A 24,333-nucleotide genomic window follows, 5' to 3' on the forward strand; every position below is an offset into this window, starting at 1 on the left:
GTCAGGCCTCCTGTCTGGCTTTCAGACCCATCACTCTCAAAGCAGCGTACGCTTCGCTAACAGGCTCATGCAGACCAGAACCGGGAAACTCAGTTGCTTTCTGTCTTTTAATAATCACCGTAGATGTAGAAATCCCCCCAAAACACCATTCCAGGAAGTTAGAAAGGGCTGTTTAAAGGCCTCAATTACAGCGCTGACTACCTGCTGGTGTGTCGGTGGAAACATTCACTCAGTCACTCCTCAGTAATCAGAGGTATTACAGAGTCAAGTCGGCAATTTCATAAGGACTTTAAGTACCCTGTTGGAAAATGACTAAAAGACGACTGTGGATTCCTTCCCTGTGTACCTTTACTCATCTTCCTCCCCAGCTCCTGTCTTCTACTTCGGCAACAACGACTACCACGTGGATGAGAGCGATGGCTTTGTGGAGGTGCAGGTGTGGAGGACGGGGACTGATCTCTCCAAAGCAGGAACTGTCACAGTGCGCTCCAGGAAGACAGATCCTGTCTCCGCTGAGGGTATGTGTCCCTGCAAGGTGCAATTCTCTGACAGCTTCTACTATTTAGAGCTTAGAGGAATAGAAACCGCAGAAAACAATAGCCCTACGTCGTCACCCTGTCACTCACTGTTCTCCTGAGCTCAAATCTTTCCTTTGGATGTGTTGAGTGAGTGACCTGGAGAATGTAAACATGGAGGGAGCGCAGGGCTTCTCTGCTGGGCTCTTCCCCTGTAGGCATTAGATCTGCACAGTGTTGTGAAGCTGATGATGGTTTGAGCGAGGACAGCCTGAGGTTGCTGAGTGCTTTGGATTCTAAGACTGGCTTCTTTCTCCTCAAACCTGCCCTACAGCCTCTATTATCTCATGCCTCCGGGCAGTTGTCCTCCTCTTGCACAGATCCCTAACATCTCCGCTCTTGACTGCGTTATAACTATAAAAATAACTTGCATCTAATCATGTGACGGTGGTAGAAATGTAATCCCACTCATGCATCCATAACTGGGTCATAAGCGTGTGAAGGAAGCCTGAGGGCTAAAGGTGAGCGCTCGCTACTTGGACTCTTCAAAGAATGAGCAACCTGTTTGCAGTCAGGGACATACCCAGTTTTTTTGCAGTGCTCCTTTAATCACAGCATTTCCATCTACTCGCGGTTAACGGCCACAAGATGGAAAGCGTCGTTTTGTCAGCACAGACGATTCCCTTTCATCTCGCTCTCTGGCTGACGCTCACAAATGAATTATGAAGTAACAAGATAATGGTCGTGGAAATGAGATCTGTGCTACTGTGTGCTCAGAACCCTGCTCTTTGATACAGGCCTGACATATATTGTGTCTCTGAGCAGCTGGTGAGGATTACGTAGGGATCAGCCGGAATCTGGACTTCGCTCCGGGGGTCACCGTGCAGACGATCCGAGTGACCGTCCTGGATGACCTGGGTCGACCGGTGCTGGAGGGGCCCGAGAAGTTCGAGCTGGTGCTGAGGATGCCCATGAACGGGATCCTCGGGGACCTGAGCAAAGCTACGGTTCTCATCAACGACTCAGTTTCTGACCGTGAGTGAAGGTCTCGATTGTAGCCCCCGACGTATTCGGATAGGTGCACTGTGATTTATAACTCTTGGGCTGCGTTTGTGAAGTTGATTTATGGGTTTAATCATGCTGTTCTAGTGCCAAAGGTGCAGTTCCGTGACGCTGTGTATGTGGGCAATGAGGACGCTGGGCAGATCTCAGCTACTGTTTATCGCAGTGGTGACATCAACTACAGGTCCACAGTCCGCTGTTACAGCAGACAGGGGACCGCCCAGGTCATGATGGACTTCAACGAAAGGCCCAACACCGATGCGTCCATCATCACCTTCCTACCAGGTGCTGTAGTCAGGCCCGGCAGTTTCTTTGTGTTCTTGATTGATTGTTTTTTTATTGACCAAAATCTTTCACCTGTCTTTTGTTTAGGAGAGATTGAGAAGCCTTGTGTACTGATACTAGTTGATGACACAGAACATGAGGAGGAGGAAGAACTCCGTCTTGTTTTGGGAAGCCCCCGCAGTGACTCTCCATTCGGAGCATCCGTCGGACTCCAGAAAGAGACTCTCATCAAAATAAGAGACGACGCCGACAGTAAGGACGCGCTGATTGTAGCTGCCATGTGCACAATTCTTATGTGATTATGGAGTCTTCATAATATTACAGGTGCCATGGTTACGAGTTCAGAAACGCACAGTGGCGTTTATGTGTTGCTTTAGAGTTATTAGCTTTATGAAAACTGTATTCCATTCTTTCTCAGAGGCCATTATTAGGTTTGGAGAGACCAAATTCAGTGTGAGTGAACCGAAGATAAGCGGCCAAGTGTCTGCGGTGAGGATCCCAGTACTGCGTGCCGGTGACACCTCCAAGGTTTCTGTCGTCCGTGTTCACACGAAGGACGGCTCCGCTACCTCTGGGGAGGATTACCATCCTATATCTGAGGGTAAATAACACTGCCGGGGACCTTTATCTGCACGCGCCTGTCTGCAGTCTGCTAGAAAGATATTTGTCAATTCTCTCCTTCCCTTGGCAGAGATTGTGTTCAAAGCGGGTGACACAGAGCACTATGTGGAGGTGGAGGTTCTATATGACGGTGTCAGAGAGATGAGGGAGGCGTTCACGGTGCACCTGAAGCCCGACGAGAACATGGTGGCGGAAACAAAGGTGAGAATGAAGACAAATGAGGGCAGAATTGAAGTGACAGGAGTGCAGCTACGCCGCTGACCATCGCGTCGCAGGGTGGCAGAGATTTGTTCTCCGTTGACATTACCTTAATTGCCCTTGTTCGCCAATCAACAGATGAGCAAAGCCATAATCTATATTGAGGAGACCAACAGCATGGCAGACGTCACCTTCCCCTCAGTGCCCAGAGTGGTTTCCCTGCTGCATTATGACGACGTGCACAGGACCAGAGACTCTCTGCCAGTAGCTGGATACCCTGTCATCTGTGTGACTGTACGTCCCAGTCCATAAACAAAAAAATACACGCTGATCCTTTCCACTCACACACTTACACTTGTTACACAGTTATTATCTCCGTAGGCCATCTACGTATGCAGGATGGTCCACACCTTACTGCTTGTGGGTCCACTTCACTAAACACAGTCTTCTTTCCCATCCACAGGCCTGTAACCCCAAGTACCCAGACTATGACAAAACAGGATCCATCTGCGTAAGCGAGACCATCAACAACACCTTAACTCGCTACCGCTGGCTAGTTAGCGCCCCCACCGGCCAAGACGGGGTCACCAGCCCGATGAGGGAGGTGGATTTTGACACCTTCTTCACCTCCTCCAAGCTCATCACGTTGGACTCAGTCTACTTTCAGGCTGGTTCCAGGGTCCAGTGCGCTGCGAGGGCCGTGAACTCTAACGGGGATGAAGGTCTGGAGCTGAGCAGCCCCATAGTGTCCGTCAGCACAGACAGGGGTGAGCGCAGCCCGTCCTCTCACGCCTCGTGTGTGCAGTTCTGCTCCGAGAGAGAACCGGGAGATAAAATAATTCTCCGCGGGGCTTTTTAGGGAAACAAAGCGTTTGATGTTTGTTGATGGCGTGGTTGCAGGGTTGTGTCAGCCGCGTGTTGCAGGCACAGTCGGCGCCGAGCCCTTCTCCGCCAGGCTGCGTTACACTGGGGCCGAGGACGCGGAGCACCCCAACCTCATCAAGCTGACGGTCACCATGCCTCACATGGACGGTAGGAGCATCATGGTTGGAGGGAGGAAGTCTCATCAGCGATAGGATCTCAGGGTGTTGGTTGGAAACCACTCTTATCTACCTGATCAGCCAAAATCATTTAATAAGAAACGGCCCCCAGGTGCTTTGTTCTTAATTATTAATAGAACATTCCTGCATATGTTTTAATAGCAGTCTTTAAAAAAAGAGCTCAGCCAAAACAAAGAAAAGACAATAAGAAAATAAGAAATCAAATATCTTTTTTTCAGAATTAATTAGCACCTTGAAGGTAAAACATTAACTGAATATGAAAGTTTTGGCAAACTACTAAAAAGAAAATCCAGTAAATCCCACTTGAGTAGTAAGCATGTACTGGATCTGAATCCTACCAGTACCACTAAATACGTGCTACACACATGCACATGCTGCAGCGTGTACAGTAGAACAGTGGTGTATCGTGCACAGCCTGAAAGGCTTCCCCTGTACCTGTCCAGGTATGCTGCCTGTGGTGTCCACGCGGCCCCTGTCTAACTTTGAGTTGACTCTGAGCCCCGACGGGACCCGTGTCGGCCACCATCGCTGCTCCAACCTGCTGGACTACACCGAGGTCCAGACCCGCCACGGCTTCCTTACCGACGCCACCAAAAACCCTGAGGTGATCGGCGAGACCGCTCCCTACCAGTACAGCGCCTCCCTCAGGGGATCCAGCGCCCTGCGCTTCTACCGGAACCTCAACTTGGAGGCCTGTTTGTGGGAGTTCACCAGCTACTACGACATGTCGGAGCTGCTCAGTGACTGCGGAGGCACCATCGGCACCGATGGACAGGTGAGCGATCCCACCTCTGAGCTCCAGATCAACTCGGGTGCTTTTTGTAATCTTTGGACATGGAATCAACAAGTTTAACAAAGCAGGGGAACAACTCAAGGATAAGAATGTGGGCAATGTGCAAAATCCACCTGGATTTGCCGCCACAATTAATCATTTACAACCGTGGTAGTCGCTGATTTGCTCCTCTGGTTTCCTTTTAAGTACACACTAAACTCCAGTGAAATCATCATTATTGTTTGGAGGCCCCCGTTAACCTTTGTAGCAATGACAAACCCAACACTCCTTTTTCTCCCGTTCCTGATAGGACCGGTTATTTGTCTTGTCAGCGCTGCAAGTCAATAAGCAGCAGCCTCATAAAAATTCCTATTTGTCTGTTTTGCTCGGTGCACAGTGCGCTTGCAGCAGCAGCAGCAGCAGCGGCGGCAGCAGCAGCAGCTAATAAACGTGGAACTGGAGGGAGGAGGCTTTGTGTCCTTCTGCTACACATGCCTCGCAGCCTTCAACATTAGCATTCACCTTGGAAACCACCGTTAGTTGACTTGTAGTTAATTAAGGCAGCGTGTGATAAAGAAGGGCTGGTAGAGAGCATGAGGTACTTCATGGTGAACACCTCCACTGTGCTCCCTGCTGAGGATTATTCATTAAAGGCTACAGCATTGGAACTACTTGAACTGGCTGAGCGTATACAGTGCATATAGTACAGCGGTGCTTGAAAGCGTCTGAGCCAGACTTTTCTCTGCTCCTGTATAAATGATCTAAAACATGATTTGAGTTCTGTAACTAGTTCAGACGTTACCGCTCTGATTCCCTTTTGCAGCTGTGACTTCAACTACATAAAGTATTTGTTGTTACTGTTTATCTGCTAGAAGAGATGGCGCATCTCTCCTTGCAAAATAGCTTCAGTCCAGGGATTTTAGCTGACATTGTTTCAGGTCTTTCTACAATACGTCTGTAGGATTTACATCAGGACTGATTTGACAATGGTACTGCTTTAACCATTGCTTTTGCTACTGGGTTTTAGTTCAATAAAGTCTCTTTTTGCTTGTGGTAACTAACAGTTGAAACGAATGACATGTCACATGTTCTCTCACGGGGAAACTACTAATATGCATTAATCTTCAAGGACTTGCTATTAATGTATGTAATATAAACACTGCTGAACATAATGATACCGATTCAAGTCGGAAGGCTCGTTTTTGGTCGCAACCATCCTCAGCCTTTGGCATCATGGCCTTGAGCAATTTGTAGATGGGAAGCAATAATATTTTGGGGAGTATTTTTTCCTGAATCTCTGCCAAGAACGCTATTATTGTTTAATGCTTTTCTGATGGGGGTCTCATGAGCACTGACATTAGCTGCTTTATGGGAGGCCTTTGGTTTCCAATATATCTGTAGGTGACCTTACTGAATATTACACACATTGATCTTTGCGTGACCACTGAAGGGGAGGGGTAATGGTGGTGTACAGTACAAGCAACTTTGTGGTTTAAGTTATGACTCTTGTCTAAATGTCTGGCTTGTTATGAACACAGTTAAATAATGAAAAGGATTTTCATTTTCAAAACAACACCCAGACTCCTCCCGGTTAATACAGCACCTCGCTCTAATTTCCTTATCTTATATCATTTGTTGGCACATCAATACGTAATGGATCATTTTTCCAAACTAATACATAAATTTCAGGAATTGATGAAAATCTTTTTATGTGCTGCAGACGGTTCAGCGGGGTTCCCAAGCTTTCAAGTGTCACTGCAGTGAACTGCTTTATTAATGGGAGCGTCTCATTTTCCACGGCGTCAGGTTTCATTAATAACACGGAATCAGCAGGCTGATAGCAGCCTTCCTCAATAAGTGTACATTTCTGGCCTGTTGCCACACGATACAAACTTGAATGCAACAGGAAAATGTCTTGACAAGTAGGAAGCCCGCTGCCAGTAAAGCATCAGCTTTCCTCAGCCTGTAGAAAACCTTGAAGTCAGAAATCGATAATGTGCATATGCCTTGCAATTACCGGGGAGTGGGTTGACCGCCTCTTTCTAGTCTAGCCTTCATTCCTTAGTGAACACATGGACTACAGGTAATGCAGTTGTTTGGAATTTGAATATCTCAGTTATTATAGAGATGAACGCTTTTGGCCCAGGTCCACACGTCTGCGTTGAAGACTCCGCCATCGAGGGGGAGATGGGTATACGTTCAGTTCTTGTACAGCTCTGTATGTAGATTTTGTTGCTATGGTTACTGCCGAACAGAGCAAAAGACAGCATGTAGACGCATGGACTGAGGCGCCACAGGTCCATTTTCAGAATCTGTGAGACAAGATCAATGGAAATACACAGATTGTGACATTAGTCGGCCTCTGAAGGAGGGCTGGAGGCCGAGCAGACAGGCTCCGTGCAGGTCGAGGCCAGTGTCGTGTCACAGCGCAAGGCTCGCCGCCCGGCTTAGCGGGACCACGGGAATCTATTAAGACCCCGCCGTGTCTGTCAGAAGGCTATTCTGCAAATCATTTGCCTGAGCTCTCAGAGCCTGGAGGCACAGGCACGTCTCCACATGAACACAGAGCCAGTGCAGGCAGGTACCTCTCACAGGTCAGTGGAAAGTGCAGATACCAGAGCGACTCCCTCTGAGGACCTCCACCTGGAATGCTGGGACCATTTTAGTGCTGTTCTCTCACAGAGAGACAGTTAGGCAGCTAAAACAGTGAGGGGACCTGATCCGTACATTTGCATATGAGGTGATTTCATTAAAGCGGTAAATGTCTGCAGCACCCACCCAGTTAATCACCCAGTTACTCATCCAGTTACTCGCCCACAATATTCATGGTGTCCTTATGCTTTCTCCACAGCAAAGTTGATCTTTGTGGATGAGTCATTATTTTCTTTGACACAGCGTGTTCATTCTGGCTGCAGGTGCTGAACCTGGTCCAGTCCTACGTGACCCTACGAGTCCCGCTCCATGTGTCCTATGTCTTCCACTCCCCCGTGGGAGCTGGGGGCTGGCAGCATTTCGACTTGCAGTCTGAGCTGAGGCTCACGTTTGTGTACGACACTGCCATCTTATGGCGAGATGGCATCGGCAGCCCACCAGAGTCTGAACTACAAGGTACAGGAGGACGTGACACAGTCGTGTTCCTATGAGGTTCAGTGTTGATTGATGGAAGTTGTATGGTTATTTATTACAGGTGCCCTCTATCCGACCAGCATGCGTATAAATGGACAGGGGAGACTCGTAGTCAACTTCCGCTCCGAAGCTCGATTCAGAGGCCTCTTTGTGTTTGCACATCCAGGTACAAACAGGATGTAGCAGACTTTTATACAATACAATCCTGTTCACATTCATCCGAATTGAGGTGTTTTATTTTGTAACTACTCATTTAACACATGTGTTTTCATTTAGCCTCACCGCTCACGTCTATGGTGATGTGTCCGGACCACGCTGGACTGACCTTTAACCTCAGCCTGGTGAGAAATGAGCCAACTTACAACCAGCCCATCCAACAGTGGACGTTCGTCTCAGATTTTGCTGTAAGCAAAGACTTTTTGTATGGAGACCATCCATGTCGTTGTTTTCAGTTCGTGACATCTACGTCTTCCTGACCGTCCTCTCAGGTGCGTGACTACTCTGGCGCGTACACAGTGAAGTTGATCCCCTGTACGTCCCCTCCCAGCCTGGAGTACACCATCCCTCCTGTCTGCAACCCCAGAGAGCCTCTGACCTTTGACCTGGATATTCGCTTTCAGCAGGTATTTTATTTTGGTGAACTTCAGAGCACTACTGTTACTGTTCTGTTATAATATGAAGAAAACAAAACAAGTTCTCACATCATAAAAGCTTTGATGTTTCTGTTTACGGCAATGGAACTATTTGCACGTTCGAGCACGAGCGATAAATTATTGAACTGCTCACACATGTGTCGATAGAGAAGAATTCAGCTTGACGAGTGTGTGTCCGTGTGCTTTCTTTGTGCTTCCAGGTTAGTGACCCTGTGGCTGCTGAGTTCAGTCTGAACACGCAGATGATCTTACTGTCTAAACGGACGCTCTGGCTCTCAGACGGCTCCATGGGCTTTGAACGCGAAAGCGACACTGCCTACTCACAGGGTAGGACATTACCGTCGTGGCTTTTAATAATAAATATAGCATGCAAGCAAAACCTAATGAGGTCCAACTGGTTTTTGTAGTCGAGTGGATGCGTGTGAAAGTGTTGATTTAGCAGAAATGAATTCCTGACTAAACAGGATAAAAGATAAAACGTCTGTGAAGTGTCATTTCAACCACTTTCATGTCTTCTTCCAAAGCAAGCTGATTCAGACAGCATGCATCCTATTTCTCTTAACAAGACTGTAGAAACATTTGAGAAGTCCTTGAAGTTGGCGCCCAACTGAGTGGAGAAGCTCTTGGTGCCAAAAGAAATAGAAAAGTAGCTGCAGAAGTAGTAATCTTGGTCTTAAAAATGTTATTTGAGCAAATTAGAAATAAGAGAAAAAAACAGCATGAACTGGATGAAAATATTTTCTTTTTGTCCCCTCAGGTGACACAATTTACGGTCGGGTGATGGTGGATCCGGTCCAGAACTTGGGCGACTCCTTTATTTGCAACATTGAGAAAGTGTTCCTGTGTACGGGAACTGATGGATACGTCCCTAAATACAACCCCAGCAACTTCGAGTTTGGCTGTCTGGCTGACGCGCCGTCTCTCCTCTACAGATTCAAGATCATTGTGAGTCGCAGCGGCTTGTGGACTTTCAGTCCCTTCGAATCTGAACATTCACTCTCTTATTTTGGGGTCAAACTTCAGGACAAGGCGCAGCCGGAGACGCAGGCCCGGTCCTTCGGCAGCGTAGCGTTTAACGCCTTCCTGGCGGTGGACGACCCTGGAGCCCTGGCGCTAGTGAGACAACCTGGTTCGGACGGTTTCAGAATAGATTCCTCTGCCCTTTTCCAGGTCAGTAGAAGAGTCAACTTACGGCTTCGTGTGGCCGCTTATAACTGCACGGAAACTGCTGTATGTTGCACTTTGTGTGAAGACACACGAGTGCGAATCCCATAAAGTTTTTCCTTCTTAAAAAGCTGTGAGAATAAAAACTACCGAGCTGAGACTTTCTGCAGCCGCATGGAAAATGGAGTCCGAGTGAACAGTTCAGTCTCATGGGCTGGCCTTTATGTGGCCTCATGACAGGTCCAAACGTATGACTCACACGCTCCCCCATTATCGACTCCAGCTTCTTCAGCCAGTGAGTTTGTGTCTCTTGGCTTGTTAGGAGGAAAAGGTCAGCATCACTATCCCCACAGGGCTTGAGTTCACGTCAAGTGGCAAAAACCTTTCTGCTTTTCAGCCAAATTGTGCAGCGACTTACAGCATTAAATGTCTGAGGCGACATGTGATTATTATATTGTTTGGGTCTGACCTACAGCGGTGAGGTTCTAAATCAATACCTGTTGACCTGTGCAGGTGTCGGCAGGGAGGGAGTGGTACATCCACACCATCTACACCGTGCGCTCCCGGGACAACGCCCACCGCGGCATCGGGAAGAGGAGCCTGGAATACCACGCGCTGACCCGGCACGCGCTCGCGGACCCAAAGAGCCGGCGCCGCGTCAGACGGTCGAACGGCGCCGCGCCACACGTCCCGGAGGAGATCGGCGCCGACAACAACCGCGGCACCAACATCCTGCACATCGCACTGGACCGGAGCGGCCAGCAGAGGACCAGCCCGGAGAGGGAGGTCTTCACCAGAGGGGGGGTCCCCCGCGAGCTCAACCAGGCGGACGGCAGCGACCACGGGCCGGTGTTGATCATTGGCGTCTTCGTGGGGCTGCTCCTCGCCGTCCTCCTGGTCGTCGCGGCGGCGCTGCTGCTCCGCGCCAAGCGGGACGATAAAGGCAAAGCCAAGACCTCCAGCAGCGCAGAGCCCATGATGACGCAAGGCCCCGGCAACGGCGACAGCTCGGAGGTCTAGGAGAGTCCTGGCTGATGCTTTTGTTTGGCAAGTGCCTCCTCGCATTCAGACGAAAATTGAAGATTGTGGATGAAGCGTCACAAATTATGAGAGCTTTGATTCCATTCAGAAATCTACTTGAAATACTGCATTGCTTCCACGCGCGGGAAGCGGTCGGGACACAAACTCTGCTAGTAGCCGTGTCAAGGTACTTGTCAAGTTGTTGGCTCTCAATAACTGATTTGTGTTTGTTGCCACTTTATCCAAAAATGGTTTATTATGTTTCCAAAGGTGCTACAGAAGATGCCTCTTTTGGGGATTCACTGCGTAGGTGGACGTTTTACACACTGTATTCACTGTTAACAGGCTTTGTACGTTTGGTTCGCTGCCTCGAGACACTGTCCATAGTTTGTATACACTGGCTTAAACTAAAACTAGAGATTCAGTGCGTGCCTAAATGATCACAGGGTCTCCTGTCCTGTTCGTCCTGTCTGCGCAACCATTTGAGTGAATGTTGCTTTTTGTACTTGTCTTCTTTCGCATGCATTTGTTTTCGTATTTCATCATTGTTTGAATTTGTAAAGAAAAAAAAAGCCCAAACGCTGATTTAAATGGAATTGTAACAAATGCATCTGATCTGCTGTATTTTCACCAGTATGTATTTTATCTTATGTAAAACAGTATTTATCACTAGTATTAAACAGCCCACATATTTAGTTGTTGAACCACTGTATCATTTAAAGATCTTATATTAGTACATGACATCAAATACGACGCTTGCTAAGAGTCTTCAGCATCGAGCCGACTTCTAAAGACAGCTGGTCTGCAGTGTAAAGTACAGTGTAGTATAGTAAAGGTTCCAAACACGCAAAGCTTCGACTGGTGCAGCTTAACGCCGATGGCTGCGTCTCTGCGTCGCTCTGAGGCTCGGTGACCATTAGACTGTTTCAGATTCTGCCAAAAGGGAATGAAATGTTTGATCTCTAATCAACTTTAACGTTGAAAATTCTCTCCTGATTCATTCGTTATGAATGTATTTATTTATTTTAGCGTGCTATTATTAAAGTGCCGTCACGAATCTTTCACGAACTTAAAATCATTTCACTGCATGAATTTGTTGATGTGATTTGAATATGTAACCACCACGTGCACAGAATGGAACTATACGAGCTCTCTTTGGCTCTTGTTTTCGTGTCGTCACATCCAGACACTGTATTTCCATCAGTTCAGATTACCTCATATTTCTGTGACTACTTCCTATTATCAGTTTTATTTGCAATTTTACTTTGACACTGAAAACTATTCTATGCAACCTGTGATATACCTTCATGAAATGTTTACCCCAAATATGAATTTATTTCTGTGCACAATCTGCTTGCTAAATCAGCTTTTACACTGGTTCTTTGTTTCACTCAAAGGCATCTGAGCTTTTTATGCACATGTACTATATGTATGTATATACATATGTATTACCTATAATACCCTTTAGTTGCTTTGGGAATGGTTATTGTTAAAAATGCATACTGTATGTGCTGTAAGTATTTGTAACATAGACCTCAACCACAACAAGGTCTACAAATAAATAATTTTTTCAAGAAAGTCTGTTTTCAATTAAAGATCCAAACACTTGAGTAAACCATGTGCTTTTATTACCAGTGCATATTCATAGAGAAAACAAAGTTACAGCTTTGAGTAAAATCCTTGCGACGCATCTCAGAGAGATGGGTCTTTGACTCCTCATAGACGTCTGGGCTCGTTTTTGGCAACAGATCAGATGCAGCAGCTTCCTGGTATAAATACGTGCATATCTACACGGTGCAGGGCAAATGTTGGTGTCTGGATATTTAGCTCATTTTATTAGACCGGGAAGCTGCTTTCTGCACCTGGTCTCTCTCCTGCTTTGGCGCCAGACCTTCCTATGATAATACAAGGAATGAACACAAGGGGGAGCGAGATCAGCAAAAGCTCTACTGGTACAAGTCTTTCCTTGGATCTAACTGGGATAGCTTACAACAAGCAAGAGTATTCTAGAATATGGACGTGTTTGCTGGCGAATGTCATTTAATAAAGAGTACTTTGATAATTATGTGAAACCAAATACAGGAGAAACACGTCGTTATCTGTCCCAATTATTCTTATCACCTTCTTCCACAAAGCTGCCATAAGTCGTCTTATACCTCATTCGTCTGATACCTTAAAATGTATTTTTTGAAGTCGTTTGTCTTCCTTGTGGGTCTAGATTACCTGAGATATGTGTTATTGTAGTTTCTATGTGTTTGTCACTGCTTGCACCTGACAAATAAATCTTCACCACGGATTCTAAAAACCTAGAAAAAACAAATGTGACTTTTGTAGCTTTGGAAAACAGCTGATCATGTGCAAAAGCACCAATCTAAACTTTCCCCGCGTGGAAGGAACTGAATCCTGCTTTAGCTTAAAGGTTTCTCTGAAGGAGTGTGGAGCTCAAAAGAAAAGAACGGACATCAATTTACAAAAATAATTCGTAAATACTGAGCTATTGTAAAAAATAAAATAAATAAGCTTTAAGGGTTTTTTTTCCCTTTAAAATGACAGATATTAGGAAAAATGGAAATAAATATGAAACTCTTCATTTCAAAGCCTGTGCTGGGTATGTATGTATGAAAAGCACACTTTCTTACAGCTGCCATTCACACATGTTTAAAATCCTTGACCCCTTGACCTCTGGTCCTGGAAGAGCCAACAGGCCACGTGTTTGAAAGTCATATTACACACACACACACACACACACACACACACACACACACACACACACACACACACACACACACACACACACACACACACACACGCAGTGAGCTAATATACACAATGTACATTCATGTATGTACAGTACATACAGCAAATCAATGCACAGATGGTGGTGACGTTCGTGAGATGTCAATAAAGGAGAAGTTTTACATTTCATTGCCAGAGAAGCGTAGCACTGTTCATTTCATTGCAAGCAACTAGTTAACGGGAGAAGCTGCTGATGGGTATACGGTCGTCTAGGACTCAAGATAAACTAAACGGCATGCACTTGGACAAGTTATGGCTCGTTAAATAATTCCTACCCTATCCGGTCTCACAGAAAGTGTGCTGCACCAAAACCATCAGTCATGTACACAAAAATGCCTTTGCACATTCTCCACAGCCTTATGGCCATCGCTACACCGTCACTTTAAAAACAGCCTTCATTGAACATCATAAAAAGAGTAAACTTAGGTTCAGACACGTAATTACATGTGGGAAACCCAACGGCTGTATCGGGAATCATTGCACCCTGTGGAATCCATTTGTCGTGTCATTGTCGGTTCTTGTGGTGAAGATACTGTAGCCGTCTCAGGTCTCCTACTGCAGGTAGCGGTACACCTTGAAGCAGTGGTTTCCAGAGTCTGCAACCACCACATGACCATCAGACGTGAGGGCCAAGCCCTGGGGGCCGTAAAGGGGGTCCGCTGTCGTGTTGATGTAGGACAGGAAGGATCCCGAGCTATCGAACACCTGGAGGGTGGCGCACAGAGAAGGAAGTGAGTGATCTGCTGTGATAACAACCTGCTGTCGTGAGTCAGTGAATTCAGCAGCGTTCTCATAATAACCTGGATCCGACTGTTGCCCCAGTCAGCAACAATGATGTTTCCGTTGGTATCCACGGCGACGCCCGTGGGAGCGTTGAACTGACCGTTCCCTTCTCCATGGGAGCCAAATTTAAACAGGAACTCCCCGTCAGCGTTGTACACCTGCAAGAGAGAATAAACAGGGACATGAGGGAGGGACGCTTCGCAGTGATGAGAAGGAAAAACAGCAAATGTTGTTTAACAGACAGTAAGAAAATCACTTTAAATTAACTGTTTCTCATTCTTATTATTGGCTGAAAATAGTTTTTGACAATCTAAACATTACTGTTCCTTTTAACAGAGCTACGACTGTGAATATTGTAATAAACCTTACCTTGACTGAGTGGTTATGGAAATCTGTAACCACAATTTCATTTTTGTTATTTACAGCCACAAAGTGAGGACCTGGAAGCAGGAGAGGACACAGAGGAGTTAAATGGAGGAATGTGTCATCCACTGCTGTACAACACATACGAGGAAGTTCAACACTATTTCTGGATGGAAAATAAGACACGGCTGTCGCAAGATGACTCAGAGAGTCGACATGAGAACAAACATTAGACAGGACAGACGTGCTGCATCAACATGTAAGAAGGATTTATTTCCTGGTTCAAAGTCACAGTGCGTCAGTTACTTACTGAAAGCAGGGCCAGATTTACTAAGCTTTTGTTCCAGTGCAATGTTTGTATCACTTTTTTCTAAAAGAAAAGAAAACAAAAGGTCCAAGTGAGAAATTAAATTGGCAACACAAAAAGGTTTTATCTGTGCAATAACTGAAGCCACATCAGCGAATGACTGGTGTAATTGATGAAATATTAACATTAGATGAGTGAGCTGCAATAAAACATCTCACTTCAATCACATTACAGTGCTGCATTACAGCTCTGTCTGATGGATGGAATCATTTATAGCAGAGCCATAAGGAAGAATAACAAAAAAAATAGTGATGTTCGTGAGTGAACAAATATACAACATGCTGGCAGAATAAAAGAATGGTGAAACATGCTGGTTATGGATTACGAGTTGTTGAAATAAACAGTCCTGTAAAGTGAGTTCAATCTGTAAATCTGGCCCAAGCACAAGTCCTGACATTCATCACTAATGCAATGACGTGTGAAAGGAGCTCTGAGAAGCTCACGGTACCTGCAAAGTGTCTGTCCGACGTCCCTCTGGCTCCAAACTTGGTCACCAGCTTCCCGTTGGACTGGAAGATGAAGACGCAGCAGGCCTTGTTATCCACGGTGATGATGTGGCCGTTCTTGTCCACCGCCACGCCTTTGGGTCCCATCAGTCGGCCAGCGCCAATTTTATTCTGCGATTCAGAGGACGAGGGGCTTTTTGGAAGATGTTCCCGTCGTATGTACTGTATTGGCTCCTGGCTGAGACCACTCACCTTAAACTTGCCATCTGACGAGAAGATGCTGATCCACCTGTTGTCATAATCGGCCACGATGATGTCACCGTTCATGTCCACTGTGACCCCTGTGGGGCGCTGCAGCTGCCCCGGAGAGCGACCTCGCACCCCGAACCTCATCTTGAACTGGCCGTCGTTTGAGAACACCTACAAAAGGAGGAAGTGTAACTGCTTGAATACGTCATCACAGCAGTTTAGCCGCTGCGGAGCAGGACAGACACTCACCTGGATGCACTGGTTGTTGCTGTCTGCAACCACAATGCGCCCATTGCTGGAGGTGGAGATGCCTTGTAGGTTAGTGAACTCGGCTTTGTCTCGACCTCTTGTTCCTGTCGAGTCAGGATCATTAAGGTTTTAGCGGGAACAGTCAGAAACCTTTATACAAAACAGTATCTGGACGCATGACTGAGGTCCGACCCACCCACTCTGTAGATCAGCTCATCCTCTATGGGGTTTTCCTTCTTCTTGGTGGTGCTGTACATGCTGGAGGGCCGGCGCACGGCCTTCTGCCGCACGTGGCCCCCTCCTCCGCTCGGGGACTTCACCCTCCGCTTCACATCGTCCGGCGACTGCAGGACGTCGGACGGTTTGACGGCGCGCAGGCGGAAGGGGCTGCCCCTCACGGGCTGCTCGTACAGCAGCAGCGAGAAGGCGTACTCCCCCTCGGAGCGCACCACGTAGCCCACCTCGTAGGTGCCGTTCTTGTTGTCCACCACCTCGGCGTCGGTGCACGCTCCGTCGGCGGAGCTGATCTTGGCCCGTAGGGCGGCGTTCCCGCTCTTCACCAGCTCGCCCTCCTTGTCCTTGGTGGTGACTGTGACGGTGGTGTGCTGGCCCACCAGCGCGTGCCGCAGACCTTCCCCGGTGGCCACGCTGGTGTGGCCCACGGCGCCCGTGGTGATCAGGACCCCCAGGTTCTGGATGGAGCGCCTCAGCCCGTCGGTCTCCACCTGGCACTCCAGGTGTCCGTTCTCGTGCGGATGCTCCGGGAAGTTGTGTCTGGCCAAAGCGCTGACCCGTTCGCTCATTTGCTTCTGGACCAGCAGCACCTCGGTGGCGCTGCCGTGGCTCAGGGCCTGCTCTGTAAAGTTGCAGCTGCTCTGAATGTTTTCCTTGCCCTGGAGCAGAGTGGTCAGCTGGGCCTGAAGCACCTGAGGAAGCCCAGAGAGACAAAACAGTCAGGACTGAAAACACGGACCATCAGCAGGTTCTGACGTGCACCGGACGCCGACCTTCTGCTTGGTGCTGCAGATGTTTTCCACCTCTGTAATCAGAGCAGACTTGCGCTGGTGCAGGGCCTTCTCCAGCTCGTCAAAGGTGTTCCCGATTTCGGTCACCGCCTCGTTTTTCCGCTCCAGAAGCTGCTTGGAGATCTCGTTCACCAGCTCAATGGCCGCCGTCAGCTGAGGTAGTCTGCCAGAGGAAGGCGGAACACAGCATCAAAGTCAAGCAGCTCCCTGGGTGTCGGGTCCGGGACGACGCGGAGCGGCAGCGCTAGCGTTGGTACCTGTTGCGCACGGCGTCCAGCTGGTTTTTGAGCGCTGACTTGTGCTGCTCCAGTACATCCCTCAGAGGAACGGTCACGTGCTCCCTGTGTTCCCCCTCTGTGCACTCCAGACACATGGCCGTTTCACACGACTCGCAGTAGAACTCCATCACCTGCAGGTGGTGCAGTGGAGCGCAAGACGACTGAGCTGTCTTTGCTTTTATAAGTGCAAGCAAATATTATAACATACGGCTCCCGGCAAACCTTGAACAAACACACGGTGACATGAACTTGATGTGTGGACCTAAGCTGCTGCTGCCGTCTTGTTTCTTACCTTGCCCTCGTGGTTGGGGCAGGAGAGGGGCGGACAGGCGGTTGCTGCACTGGCCGACTCAAGGACGTTGCAGGCCTCAGGCCGGCTGCACTCCGGGTCCCTCTGCAAGACCTCCATGAGGTTCGTGATGAAGAAGTTGTTCTGCAGGGCTGCCACACCCTTCTCTGGCAGGATTGAGGTCTGTCTGCATACTGGGCACGACAGCGTCAGTGACTGAGGAGGGATGTAGTTCTGTAAACATCTACGAGATGAAAAAAAAATGAATGAGGCTGAAGCTCCAATTCCAAATCCACAGAAGGCATATAATAAGATTCTGGCTGAAGACTACTCAAATGGGACGTTCACTGCCTTTTGTAGCAGAGCTCGGTGTCTTACATCATCCAGAGGCCACAATAATGGGGGAATGGCTGGTGGAGGTGGTGTGATTTGGGGTTTGGTACAAGGAATCTTACTTATGGAACCAGCTGCAAGCATCAGTTATGCAAACAGCAGCTATTCAACAATGCATCAAACTATTATTATATTTTCTGCAATTTGGCAAGACGCACCAATCTAGCACCTCGTGCATGAAATATCTGGAGGCTGTGAAATGAAAGGTGGCGGGTTGACGCGGGGCTTACTTCTCACAGAAGGTGTGCAGGCAGGGCAGGACCTTGGGGTTGTGGTAATGGTCCAGACAGATGCTGCAGACCAGGAACTGCTTGTCTATCTGCCTGACCACAGGGCTGGTGCTGCCTGTCTCACGCTTAGCCATGGCCACGGACATTCAAAGGGTCAACGGGGGACGCTTAACCTGCAGGGAAGAGGAGAAGGGTTAAGAATGCAGGCAGGAAGGAGCCGAGGTGAGGAGGGTGCGTTCGCTTACCCTCAGCTTGAGCGCAGGGAGGATGTGAGTCATAGAGCTGTTAACATTATCAACCTCACCCGAGACTCGTATCTGCCGGCATTTTGTGCTTTAGCCCCGTATTTAACTGTGTCAGTGGGATTTTGTTTCACCAACAGCCGCCTCAAATCTCAAATTAAATGCCTGATCAGGCTGGAGCAGGGAAGAAAATGTGAATGTGTTATTAATCCCACGGGGCATCGCTCCCATCTGAGAGGAGCTGCTTCGTTGTGTGTGAAACCGTATCACTGGGTCGAACGCAGATTATCTCAACATACCGAAAACACGCAGCACTGTCATTATGTACATGAGCACAACAAGGATTAAAGTCACAGCAAAACCGCAGACGCGCAGCTTTAATGCCAGCAATAAACACAAACTAAGCATGTGAGACGAATGCATGAGGGAAACACTTACATTTAAGTAGCGTTGTAAGTTGGTATTGTCAGAGTTGTCACACAAATAAGTGATATTTACTTTAGATCACACAGATGTAACGTGACTCTGACAGCAGCAATGTAAAACCTGCCCCGTGTTTGTCAACCGCTAAGTCTGACTTCATTCACTTAGAGCAAACACGGACGTCCTCCCAGAACGAGGGCAGATCTCTGTAGCCGGACAGTCTGATAATTTAGAATGGATTTCATCATATGGATTATTACAGTTACAGACAAAGGGAAAAACAGCCAGCGTTCACATGAAGCAACAAACGAGTCAACTCAACTCACAACGACTCACTATGAACTTTAATGTTGCATAAGTGCGGTTGTTTTCCCAGATCAAGTGACTCCTTAGAACAAACACACGGGGCTTTTCTAAGTGATTCATGTCAACTTGGCCATCGCCACGTCATGCGTCACAGCACCGTGACTGCACAATTCTCCAGCCTCGTATGATTCACTGATCCTGAACAGGCTTCTGGACCCGTCGGACGTGGATCCGCACAAAACCAGTTCAGGAACCAGCCACCGTCTGCCTGAGCGTTGTCTCCAGTTCCTCAGCTTGACTTCCAGCAGATGGAGGTCAGGGACCACCTGTCTAAAAGTCAGTGGAAGCGTGTGCATTAGGCCTCACAGACAGCTGCCCTCTCAGCGAGCTCTGGTTCCAGCTCTGCTCCAGCCTCCACCCGCATCCCTTCCCCTCCCTTCATTCTTTCTCACTTTTCCTATTGTCCCGTCTCGCTCCCAGCCGCATGAATGTCTCGCAGGCGCGCAGACCCCATTGTTGCCACTTGCCAAGTGATTACAAGGACGAGTGACTAAGGAGCTGCGCTGAGCCCTTTCACTGTCCACACAAGCAGCCCTTCACCCACTCCCTCTGCCCCCCCCGCTTGTCTTCCCCTAGCAGCCCTCCCTCCCCTTCCCTTCACATGGGCTTGAAATGCAGCAGCTGAATGGTGACATCAGGAGGAAGCTTTAGAAGCCAAAGCCCTGAAGCTCCTCCTCTCATCTGCCTGCAACCGCCTCCCTTCCCTTCCCTTCCCTTCCCTTCCCTTCCCTTCCCTTCCCTTCCCTTCCCTTCCCTTCCCTTCCCTTCCCTCCCCTCCCCTCTCCTCTCCTCTCCTCTCCTCTCCTCTCCTCTCCTCTCCTCTCCTCTCCTCTCCTCTCCTCTCCTCTCCTCTCCTCTCCTCTCCTCTCCTCCCCTCCTCTCCCCTCTCTGCCTGTGTGTTTCTTCAGCTGCCCTCCTCAGCTCAGTTCCTTCCAGCTGCCTCCCCACAGAAAAAGGACCTTTCTTTAAAAACAGTCCCTCCCTGACTGCAGCTCTTAGTAACTGTAGGTGTGCACATAAAGAAAAGCTGGATCGCACGTTGGTCAAAGAAAGACGTCTCACACAAGTCACTGCAAATAGATTAATGGAACTTTACTTGGAACTTTAAGTATCAGTGACAGTGCACAAAGAGTTTCTAAATTTGGTGGGTCCAAAAATACCAGGAGCCTTCTCTGAGTTGAAATGTTTAAAAATGGCTCCTGCATAAAGCAGAGTACAAAGAGCACAGAGGAGAGCTCTGCATTTGAAGTGTGCTTTAAAGCAGCATGAGACCAGATATAGTCCTTGTCGCATGCGCAGCGTGATCAGCGCCTCTCAGTTGAAGTTATTCATCCTACTCTGCCGTCTGTCCCTGTAGCGTTGGCCTCCTCTCCGTTTCATCGGTTCGTGGCGCCTGCAAAACAGGCCACAGGACCTGTTTTGGTGATTGTGCACGGCCCTGTCACTCTCGCCCAGCCTTCCCTGTAAGTGGCTTAATGTCCTCCTGCAGGGTCAGGCCCCGTCTGCCATCTGGATTACTGCGCCGTGCAGACTCTGGTGACACCATCAAGCCCAGTCAACTTTAATTTGAATTAAGGGAAACACGTCGCATTCACACGCACAGATCTGGCCTGACGAATGCCAGTTCCTTCAGTGAAGCACTGGCAGGAGTTACTGGTGCTCGCACCTGACTACGAGCTCCTAATTTAATTTTAATTGGCTCTCAGTTGAATCTGCTTGCAGCTTGTCTGCTGCAGGAGGCTGCAATGCCCTGATCTTCACCTCTCCCATTAAACGCGGCCTGTTTTGGTGGTAGCATGTTGTTTTCATGGACTGGAAAGCAAAGCTACTTTATCAAACTCTCACACTCTGAACACTTCTCAGTCCTCAATAATGCAGAAATTAATGACTCATATGTGCTGCTGGAGTCCAGGACAATACATTTCACTGTGCTGTAGTTCAAAATAAATATATATTTTGCAGTGACTAATAGACCAAATGAGAAACACTGACCAGACGATCCACTTTCTATGCTCACAGTCCTGTTTAATTATTTATAAAACATATTATGTAATATTCCATGGAAAGACCCTGATACTGTGATAAGAAGTCAAGACACACTCTGTAAATACGCCATGTAAATACTTTTTACAAAAATTATGAGACTTGATGATAAAACAAATGATGTGTAGAAATAGCGCAGAGCAGGATGATTTATTACTGAAAGAAATAATATGATATAATAATATGTCTCATAGCTTCATCAAAGAAATGCTCCTGTATCTACTTGTCGATTACCTATACAGTAGTTTGTAGGCCATTTCACTGAAAGCCTATAAATGGTAATGGGAACGTTGTGACCTGGCCCTTTAAGACGGCTGTAGTTTGTTGGTTGTTAATATCATTCCCCAGCTGTGACTATTGAGGATTCCAGGATGTTTGCACTTCAAGGGCCGTAAAAAGAAGTTTCCCTTCATCTTCCTTCGCTGAGGAGACAGCTGTGAAGGCTGTTTTTCAACAGTACTGTTTCTGTATTGTACCTGTGCAGTGTATGCTAAATGACTCAATATTAATTAGAAGTTAGTTGTTAGTTGTTAACAGTAATATCTGTGTCACAGTAAACTGGGATGAAAGGAACAGGACGCACTCGTGAGCTGTTGAGATGATGGTTATCGTCACAGTAATTGTTCCAGCCTGAGCAGATCTAGCATTGATATGATTCTAAATGATTTAGGAAAGTAATTAAAATCTAATGAAGAAAGGGGGAGACGCAGTAATAAACTAGCAGGTAAACTGAGATTGTCATATACAGCCCCCTCTACGCTGATGTCATCATCAGGTTAATATTTAATTATCCATTATTTTCTTTGAAGGGCTTTGTGTTGTCTAAGTGAATCAATACAGGATTGTGAAATGTGCCACTGTGTCGATGTGCTGCAACATATTGATGGAATTGTGGAAAGACAGAGGAAAGAAAAGCAGGATGTGGACATGAATGCAGAGAATCTCTCCTCCCACAGAGTTCCTTTCTGTGTTTTGGGGAGTGAGTGGGCAGAAACGAGGCCTGACTCATCAGACAATATCCACATACAGTAAAGTAGCAATCTTAGCTTAAACAGGTTCTACCTGCTTTTGCCTGCATCTGTCTCCATGCAAACAGCAAGAAGACATTTTTAGGTTTGGTCTTATACATGCATGACTAAAATGACACTAATTGTAAAGTGCCATTGGTTCTGGTACTACACTTTGTCTTTTATTGTTTTTCTGCAGGCAGACTGATAAGATGTGGCAGCGACGGAGAGCAGATTAGATAAGTGATGGTAAAACGTGCAGCCTGGACGACTGGGCAGTTCTTAATCAAGGACAAAGAACGGGTCTGGAGGCATCTGCGTCGCCTCCTGTGAAGCCACCATCACAGGCTGACGGAGCATAATGCAGCATGCAGCCAGTGCGACTGCAGCCACAACGTGCACTGCAGATTTTATAAAAGCTCAGTGACTGTAACAGCTGTGGCTGCCTGCGATTGACCTCCACCTGCATAGGAGCTGCAGAGAGGCTCTGGACGCTTACATCATGTCATATGCTTTGTTATACCTGTTACAGTATACATGTATCTTGTCTTGCTTAATAACTCACTAGACTTTGTACCATTATCAGCTCAGCTGTCTTCTTTCTCTTGCTGCTGTTGTCCTGTCTATCTGGAGGGCACAGGCTCCAAGCTCATGTATACAAAGTGAAATCCTCAGATTGGCGTGTTCTGGGACCACCTGCAACCTCCCAGTGACCCAGAGTAGACGGACAACATTTCCACCAGCTGCACTCATCAAATGTGACTTTAGAGCTGGTTTGACATCAAGGTTTTGTCATCTTCAACAGCACAAGGACTAATCAAAGAAGCCACCGGAGCATCTGCTCACCGTCTGGGCCAAGCAGGTGGAAATGATGCATTGCACTGTTGCTGCAGTACAATGCAACACACCAGACTGACATAAGCAAACAACAAGCTGATTCACATGTGGCTCACATAGCTTCCCAGAGGTGCACGCCATACAAATTCAGATCAGAAAACCAATGAAAGATAACTAATCCTCTAACAAAAGAGCAGGAATCCATGATTAGAGAGCCCAGCCCTCAGACTGCAGCAGAGATGCCCACCTGCTACTGAGCCGACATCCAGGGCCTCGGAGGAGCTAAAATGGAGAAGTGTGTGGGTTGGCTGAGGAAGCAATAAAGTATGGAAGCAGTGCGCTGCTCTGTGTAGCAGAGGATCCTCAACAAGGATGGGTTGAAATACTTTGTTCTTCAAGCTAAAAATAGCTTGTCTCACACACCACAACCCCCTGTGATTTACCAGTACACAGATGCTGCTTGGGATGAGGAAATCAATTATTTATCTGCTCCGTTTCCACTCATTGTATCATAGACGACTCCACATAACGGCGCAAAACAGGATGGAAAAGAAAGGCAGAAACACGATACAGTAAAATCAAGTGAAAGGCCAAATTGTACTCACATGAATTCCCAAGGAGAGGGACTGGAGTGTCAGCATTGCAGGCCCTGGAGAAAGCTTCCCATTGTCAGCGTCCCGGGCTTCTCCTCTACAACAGAATCCACAGACCGGGCGACAAAAAGGAAAGGGCAGGGTCTGTCTGGGAGAAGAAGGGGACAGTAAGGAAGAGGAGAGGAGAAAGGAGGAGGCCGAGGGACTGGCTTACGTGCAGCATTGGTCAGGAGACCGATGGGAGGAGCTGAGGAACCCAATAGCATATGGAGGGGGCAGGGAATATGCAAAGGAGCTGAAATCTCAGGAACCCACTGAGGGAAACAGTGTGTCTGGTGCAAAGGGGTTTGGTTTCCAAGCATACCACCCAGTTCCCTTAAAAGGACAAAGGATGCACTTTATTACCTTTAAGCTTACCAAGAATTAGTGGAGCGCGCGGAATGTACGACTGAATTATAAACAGGCCGTCATTTAGGAAGTGACTGCAGTTTAGTGGCTTAAACGTTTTACTGTGTTTCAGGTTTCATGCCTTAGTTAACATTTAAAGCTGATGTGATCTGGAAAACTGCTAATTATGTGTATATTATACATGTTATACAGTATGTATAGCGGGCAAATCAGAGGGTAAGAGGTACGGCGGGGGGGGGGGGGGGGGGTGCATACACATACAATCAACAGGGAATTCCTGTGTTATCTGCTAAGACAGGTGGTGGCATGGGGGGTGGGGTCAGAGTGCTCTGTGGGGGAGAATATATGTTTGGTGGGTATTTAAGGTGCAATCAGATGTCTTCCTTCTTTGCAGACACCTGGTTTAAAGATGGATCAGTCAGTGTAGTGTGTTTGAGAGACCAGAGAGGACGACAAAGAAAGACATGGC

General features: G+C 47.6%; 2 protein-coding genes across 4 annotated transcripts in view; one reads left to right on the forward strand and one right to left on the reverse strand.

Moving 5' to 3' along the window:
• Nucleotides 1-13,293, forward strand: part of frem2b (FRAS1 related extracellular matrix 2b) — a 46,104-nt gene extending 32,811 nt beyond the window's left edge. For both annotated transcript variants that reach the window (XM_055513933.1, XM_029170709.3), the window contains exons 7-24: nt 369-518; nt 1,341-1,550; nt 1,665-1,862; nt 1,950-2,114; nt 2,281-2,463; nt 2,554-2,684; nt 2,820-2,975; nt 3,145-3,448; nt 3,582-3,713; nt 4,186-4,517; nt 7,430-7,622; nt 7,702-7,806; nt 7,917-8,044; nt 8,129-8,263; nt 8,494-8,620; nt 9,051-9,238; nt 9,317-9,463; nt 9,971-13,293. In XM_055513933.1, coding sequence (XP_055369908.1) covers nt 369-518; nt 1,341-1,550; nt 1,665-1,862; nt 1,950-2,114; nt 2,281-2,463; nt 2,554-2,684; nt 2,820-2,975; nt 3,145-3,448; nt 3,582-3,713; nt 4,186-4,517; nt 7,430-7,622; nt 7,702-7,806; nt 7,917-8,044; nt 8,129-8,263; nt 8,494-8,620; nt 9,051-9,238; nt 9,317-9,463; nt 9,971-10,477 — 3,491 coding nt within the window. In that variant the 3' untranslated portion in view covers nt 10,478-13,293. The remainder of the gene's footprint in view (nt 1-368; nt 519-1,340; nt 1,551-1,664; nt 1,863-1,949; nt 2,115-2,280; nt 2,464-2,553; nt 2,685-2,819; nt 2,976-3,144; nt 3,449-3,581; nt 3,714-4,185; nt 4,518-7,429; nt 7,623-7,701; nt 7,807-7,916; nt 8,045-8,128; nt 8,264-8,493; nt 8,621-9,050; nt 9,239-9,316; nt 9,464-9,970) is intronic.
• On the reverse strand, nt 12,084-23,633 carry LOC114867758 (tripartite motif-containing protein 3-like). Of its 2 annotated transcripts, XM_029170710.3 has the most exons (13): nt 23,469-23,632; nt 17,946-18,118; nt 17,326-17,566; nt 17,013-17,164; nt 16,738-16,918; nt 15,927-16,656; nt 15,731-15,834; nt 15,485-15,652; nt 15,235-15,403; nt 14,730-14,789; nt 14,426-14,496; nt 14,074-14,214; nt 12,084-13,978 (listed from the first exon to the last, which is right to left on the reverse strand). In XM_029170710.3, the coding sequence occupies exons 2-13, from the start codon at nt 18,089-18,091 to the stop codon at nt 13,826-13,828; spliced, it is 2,316 nt and encodes a 771-aa protein (XP_029026543.1). In that variant the 5' UTR covers nt 18,092-18,118; nt 23,469-23,632; the 3' UTR covers nt 12,084-13,825. The 2 variants fall into 2 exon arrangements, with proteins under 2 accessions (XP_029026543.1, XP_029026545.1); XM_029170712.3 differs by lacking the exon at nt 14,730-14,789 and having other exon boundaries at nt 23,469-23,633.
• Nucleotides 23,634-24,333: the final 700 nt, after the last annotated feature.

Source organism: Betta splendens, chromosome 13 (assembly GCF_900634795.4).
Source record: "Betta splendens chromosome 13, fBetSpl5.4, whole genome shotgun sequence".
Taxonomy (NCBI): Eukaryota; Metazoa; Chordata; class Actinopteri; order Anabantiformes; family Osphronemidae; genus Betta; species Betta splendens.

Coding starts and splice junctions, on each gene's coding strand:
- LOC114867758 (XM_029170710.3), bottom strand. CDS start 18,091: ATGTCCGTGGCCATGGCTAAGCGTGAGACAGGCAGCACCAGCCCTGTG. Junction 14,790..15,234: donor GTCGGACAGACACTTTGCAG/GTACCGTGAGCT, acceptor CTTTTCTTTTAG/AAAAAAGTGATACAAACATT. Junction 13,979..14,073: donor GGGGCAACAGTCGGATCCAG/GTTATTATGAGA, acceptor GCCACCCTCCAG/GTGTTCGATAGCTCGGGATC.